This window comes from Physeter macrocephalus, chromosome 7, assembly GCF_002837175.3.
Source record: "Physeter macrocephalus isolate SW-GA chromosome 7, ASM283717v5, whole genome shotgun sequence".
Lineage (NCBI taxonomy): Eukaryota > Metazoa > Chordata > Mammalia > Artiodactyla > Physeteridae > Physeter > Physeter macrocephalus.
The window spans coordinates 126679570-126685569 of record NC_041220.1 but is presented as its reverse complement, the minus strand read 5'-3'; the positions used below and the strand labels follow the sequence as shown (position 1 = coordinate 126685569).

The window sequence follows — 6000 nt, the reverse complement described above, 5'->3', positions numbered from 1 at the left end:
GACTTGATTGACTATTTCCTTTCCCATGTTCGGGAAGTTTTCAACTACAATCTCTTCAAATATTTTCTCAGACCCTTTCTTTTTCTCTTCTTCTCTTTCTGGGACCCCTACTATTCGAATGTTGGTGTGTTTAATGTTGTCCCAGAGGTCTCTGAGACTGTCCTCAAGTCTTTCCATTCTTTTTTCTTTATTCTGCTCTGTGGCAGTTATTTCCACTATTTTATCTTCCAGGTCAGTTATCCGTTCTTCTGCCTCAGTTATTCTGCTATTGAATCCTTCTAGAGAATTTTAAATTTCATTTATCGTGTCGTTCAGCATTGTTTGTTTGATTGCTCTTTAGTGCTTCTAGGTCCTTGTTAAACGTTTCTTGTATTTTCTCCATTCTATTTCCAAGATTTTGGATCATATTTAGTATCATTACTCTGAATTATTTTGCAGGTAGACTGCCTATTTCCTCTTCATTTGTTTGGTCTGGTGGGTTTTTACCTTGTTCCTTCATCTGCTGCATATTTCTCTGTCTTCTCGTTTTGTTTAACTTACTGTGTTGGGGGTCTCCTTTTTGCAGGCCACAGGTTCGTAGTTCCCGTCTGTTTTTGGTGTCAGTGGGTGAAGTTGGTTCAGGGGCGTGTGTAGGCTTCCTGGTGGAGGGGACTGGTGCATGTGTTCTGGTGGGTGGGACTGGATCTTGTCTTTCTGGTGGGCAGGGCCGTGTCCAGTGGTGCGTTTGGGGTGTCTGTGAACTTAGTATGATTTCAGGCAACCTCTCTGCTAATAGGTGGGGTTGTGTTACTGTCTTGCTAGTTGTTTGGCATGGCGCATCCAGCACTGGAGCTTGCTGGACATTGGGTGGAGTTGGGTCTTAGTGTTGAGATGGAGATCTCTGGGATACCTCTTGTCGATTTATATTACATGGGGCCGGGAGGTCTTTGGTGGTCCAGTGTCCTGGACTTGGCTCTCCCAGCTCGGAGGCTCACGTCTGACACCCGGACGGAGCACCAGGACCCTGTCAGCCACACAGCTCAGAAGAACAAAAAGGAAGAAAAAAAAATTTTTTTAAGTTAAAATAAATTTAAAAATAAATAAATAAATAAATAAAATAAAATTAATAAAATTTTAAAAAGAAAGAAAGAGAACAACCAAACCAATAAACATATCCACCAATGGTATCAAGCACTAAAAACTAAACTAAGATAAACAAAAAATCAGAAACAAATCAGTCGCAGACAGCAAACCCCAAGTCTACAGTTGCTCTCAAAGTCCGCTGCCTCCATTTTGGGAACACTGGTTGTCTATTCAAGTATCCACAGATGCAGAGTTTATCAAGTTGACTGTGGAGATTTAATCTGCTGCTCCTGAGGCAGCACGTAAAAATTTCCTTTTCTCTTCTTTGTTCACACAGCTCCTGGGGTTCACCTTTGGATTTGGTCCCGCCTCTGCGTGTAGGTCACCCTCAGGCATGTGGTCCCGCCCTGACAGGAAGGGGTTAAAGCAGCGGCTGATTAGGGCTTTTTTTTTTTTTTTTCTTAGATTAGGGCTCTCTTGCTCTCTCAGGCCAGGGAGGAGGGGTATGGTAATCATAATTGGGATGTGGGGAGAGCCTGCAGCAGCAGAGGCCAGCATGACACTGTAACAGCCTGAGGCGTGCCGTGTGCTCTCCCAGGGAAGTTGTCCCTGGATCTCGGGACCCTGGCAGTGGCGTGCTGCACAGGCTCCGGGGATGGGGGGTGGGGGCGTGTGAGTAGTGACCTGTGCTTGCACACAGGATACTTGGTAGCAGCAGCCTTTAGTGTTCCATGCCCGTCTCTGGGGGTCTGAGCTGATAGCTGCAGCTCGTGCCCGTCTCTGGAGCTTGCTTAGGTAGTGCTCTGCCTTCTGTGGGCACACGGGGAAGGAATCTCGTCTCCTCACACACCCCGAAACAATGGTCTCTTGCCTCTTCGGCAGGTCCAGACTTTTTCCTGGACTGCCTCCCAGCTAGCTGTGGTGTTAGCCCCCTTCAGGCTGTCTTCATACAGCCAACCCCAGTTCTCTCCCTGGGGTCTGACCTCCGAAGCCCAAGCCTCAGCTCCCAGCCCACACCTGCCCCAGTGGGCGAGCAGACAAGCCTCTCGGGCTGATGAGTGCTGGTCAGCACTGATCCTCTGTGTGGGAATCTTTCTGCTTTGCCCTCTGCACCCCTGTTGCTGCGCTCTCCTCTGTGGCTCCAAAACTTCCTCCCACCCACCCCCCATCTCCGCCAGTGAAGGGGCTTCCTAGTGTGTGGAAGCTTTTCCTCCTTCATAGCTCCCTCCCAGAGGTCCAGGTCCCGTCCCTATTCTTTTGTCTCTGTTTTTTTTTCTTTTGCCCTACCCAGGTACGTGGGGATTTTCTCGCATTTGGGCAAGTGTGAGGTCTTCTGCCATTGCTCAGTAGGTGTTCTGTAGGAGTTGTTCCACATGTAGATGTATTTCTGATGTATTTGTGGGGACGAAGATGATCTCCGTGTCTTACTCTTCGGTCACCTTGAAGGTCCCCTTCCTTAAATTTATGAAGACTTGTTTCATGGTCTAACATGTGATCTATTCTGGAGAATGTTCCATGCACACTTGAATGTGTATTCTGATGTTTTTGATGGAATGTTGTGTATATGTCGATTAATTTAATATGATTTAATGTGCCATTTAAGGCCACTGTTTCCTTATTGATTTTTCTGTCTCGATGATCTATCTGTTGATGTAAGTGGGGTATTAAAGACCCCTACTGTTATCGTATTACCATCATTTTCTCCTTTTATGTCTAGTAATATTTCCTTTACATATTTAGATGCTCCTATGGTGGGTACATAAATATTTACAAATGTATCTTCTTCTTAAATTGACCCTTTTTTCACTTTGTAATGCCCGTCTTTGTTCTTTGTTAGGATCTTTGTTTTAAAGTCTATTTTGTCCGATACGTCTATTGCTACCCCAGCTTTCTCTCTGTTTCCATTTGCACGGAATACCTTCTTCTATCCTTATAATTTCAGTCTGTGTGTGTTTTTAGATCTGAAGTGAGTCTCCTGTAGGCAGCATAGGGGTGGCATCATTTTTTTTTAATTCAGCCACTGTATGTGTTTTGATTGGAGCATTTAGCCCATTTACATTTAAAGTGGTTGTATGTACTTACTGACATTTTAATTGTTTTCCAGTTGTTTTTGTAGTTCTTCTCTGTATCTGTCTTCTCTTGGTCTCTTGGTCTCTTGCCTTGTGGTATGATAATGTTTGATTTCCTTTCTCTTTATTTTTTATTTATCTACTGTAGGGTTCTGATTTGTGGTTACCATGAGGTTCATTTATAACAGCCTATTTATATAGCTATTTGTTTGAAGCTGATAGTCATGTAAGTCAAATTCATCCTAAAGGCACTATATTTTAACTCCCCCCACCATGTTTTATGTTTCTGATGTCATATTTGCAGCTTTTAATTTTGTGTATCTGATAACTACTCACTATATTTATAGTTGAATTTACTACTTTTTTCTTTTAACCTTCATACTAGCTTTTTAAGTGGCTGACACACTACATTTGGCATATACTTGCCTTTACCAGTGAGATTTTTTTCTTTCATATATTTTCTTATTTCTAGTTATGACCTTTTGTTTTCTGCTTAAAGAAGACACTTTAGCGTTTCTTGTTAGGCCATTTTAGTGGTGATTAACTCCTTGAGTTTCTGCTTGTCTGCAAAGCTCTTTATTTCTCCTTCACTTGTAAATGGTAACTTTGCTGGGTACAGTATTCTTGGGTTCTAAGTTTTTTCCTCTCAGCACTTTTAATATATCACACCACTCCCCTCTGGCCTGCAAAGTGCCTGCTGAAAAATCAGCAGGTGGTCTTATGACTATATGTTGACTCTTGAACATCATGGGGGTTAATTTGTGTATAACTTATACTCAGCCCTCAGTATGCATGGTTCCTCCACATCCATGGATTCGACCAAGGACAAACCATTTAATTCTGTTGTATTTACTATTAGAAAATATCTGCATGTAAGTGGACCCTTGCAGCTCAAACCTGCATTGTTCAAAGGTCAACGGTAGTTGTTTTTCTCTTGCTGCCTTTAAAATGTTCATTATCATTAACTTTTGCCATTTTAGTTACGATGTATCTTGGTATAGATCTCTTTGGATTCATCTTGTTTGGGACTCTGTGCTTCCTGGACCTGAACACCTGTTTCCTTTCCCAGGTTAGGAAACTGTTCATCTTTAGATGGATGATGGCCTGGATTTCCACAGCATCAGGAGACTTTAGAGCAGCAAACAACTAAATTATTTTTGATGCCCAAATAAAAGTTAAAAGCCTGAACTCTAGGAATTTATATTATTAGGCTATTGCTTGTTAGAAGAGTACAGTGTTCAATTCATGGTATTTCATGCATTTGTATTGCCTATTAAGGAAGAAATGATCATGTCTTCTTACCCTATAATGCAAATGTTAGTATGCCTGATGTTGTTCCAGAGGTCTCTCAAAGTATCCTCATTTTTTAAAATTCTTTTTCCTTTTTGCTGTTCTGATTGGGTGATTTCCACTATTCTGTATTTCAGATAACTGATCTATTCTTCTGTATTATCTAATCTGTTGTTGATTCCCTCTAGTGTATTTTTCATTTCAATTAGTGTATTCTTCAGCTCTGGTTGGTTCTTTCTTATATTTTCTAACTCTTTGTTGAAGTTTTCACTGTGTTCCTCCATTTTTGTCCCAAGTTAGTGAGCATCTTTATGACCATTACTTTTAACTCTTTATCAGGTAAATGACTTATCTTCCTTTCATTAACCCCCCTCCCCCACCCTGCCCAGGGTTGTATCATTTTCTTTCTTTTAGAATATATTCCTGTCTCCTCATTTTGCTTCGACTTTCTGTTTGTTTCTATGAATTAGGTGAAATAGGTACCTCTCCTGGTCTTGAAGGTATCACCTTGTGTAGAAGCATCCCCTGTGTAGATTGAATGTGCTGTGCATCTTTGGCAGGCCAGCTGGAGCTGGAGTGGGTGCAGGCTAGGGGAATTCTGGGGTATATCACGTTGGGGCCACCCTGGCTGGAAGGCTGGAGCTGGAGCAGGCATGAGCCAGGGGGTTCCACAGTTCAACTTCTAAGGCTTAAATGAAATTAATAGCATAAGCCCAAGGCAGTGAAGCTACTACTTAGCAGAAGACTCTAAGGAAAGACCTGGACATTTTAGTTTTGTTTTTCTTTTGTTCCCAATGACTTTAAATTCAATAGCAGTCCACAGTGTGACTGAGCTGGCTAATAAACTAACACAGTCCTGGAATGCATTAGCTGAAGCACAGTATTCAGATTAAACGCCTTAAGTGTCTCAGTCAGCTCTGTACTGATCACACTAAGAATTAATTATAGTATATATATTTGTGGATACCACAATTTCAGAGAGAAAGGAACAAATGGACAACATTTCAGGGAAAAAAAAAAAAAGGGTAAGAACGCTGAAGATGGAATAAGGGTATCATATGAAATAGAACAAGATGCCAAACCTGGAGGAGGAAAGATTGGTTCGTGAGATGGAATGTAAAGATAAGACACACAATACAGTTTTCAAAAATAAAGAACCACAGAGAAGAGGTATTAAAAACTGTTCTTTATAGCATTTTGGAGTAGAATCAGGCTGGTGTGTAGAAGCTTTAGGCAGAAAAACAGCTGCTTGTTCAGTAGAATAAAGAGCTTTCTAACAGTCTGAGACAAAGATGAAGTGGTCTATTTCATGAGTTAACAGGTTCCCCATCAGTATTGGTGAGTAAGCAAAGGATGGAGAAATAAGGGGTAGAAATTTTATAACAGGGTCAATGCATCAGAAGGATAACTGGACTATCACACCTTCCAAGGTCTCTCCAATCTTGAAAAAATTAATTTCTTTTAGAATTTGTGTATCAAGGACAATATGTATTTTATTATGTTATTACTCTTTCTCTAAAAGAAGATTAAACATACTCCTATTTGCATGGTGACATAACCAAATATTATTTACTATCAA

The 6000-nt window shown here is 41.2% G+C and overlaps 1 protein-coding gene across 6 annotated transcripts in view; it reads right to left on the bottom strand.

Moving 5' to 3' along the window:
- Window positions 1-6000, bottom strand: part of AFG2A (AFG2 AAA ATPase homolog A) — a 337003-nt gene that overhangs the window by 211992 nt on the left and 119011 nt on the right. The window contains exons 15-16 of one of the 6 annotated variants that reach the window (XR_002891140.3): window positions 4905-5109; window positions 7-1018 (exon numbers count right to left, since the gene is read on the bottom strand). The exons of 4 other annotated variants lie outside the window; for them this stretch is intronic. Coding sequence is in view for 1 of the 2 variants with exons in the window: in XM_024119180.3 (XP_023974948.1) it covers window positions 1007-1018 (12 nt within the window). In the remaining variant the exon portion in view is untranslated. Of the gene's footprint in view, window positions 1-6; window positions 1019-4904; window positions 5110-6000 lie in introns of those variants that run through there. One more of the 6 variants, XM_024119180.3, reaches the window with a different exon arrangement.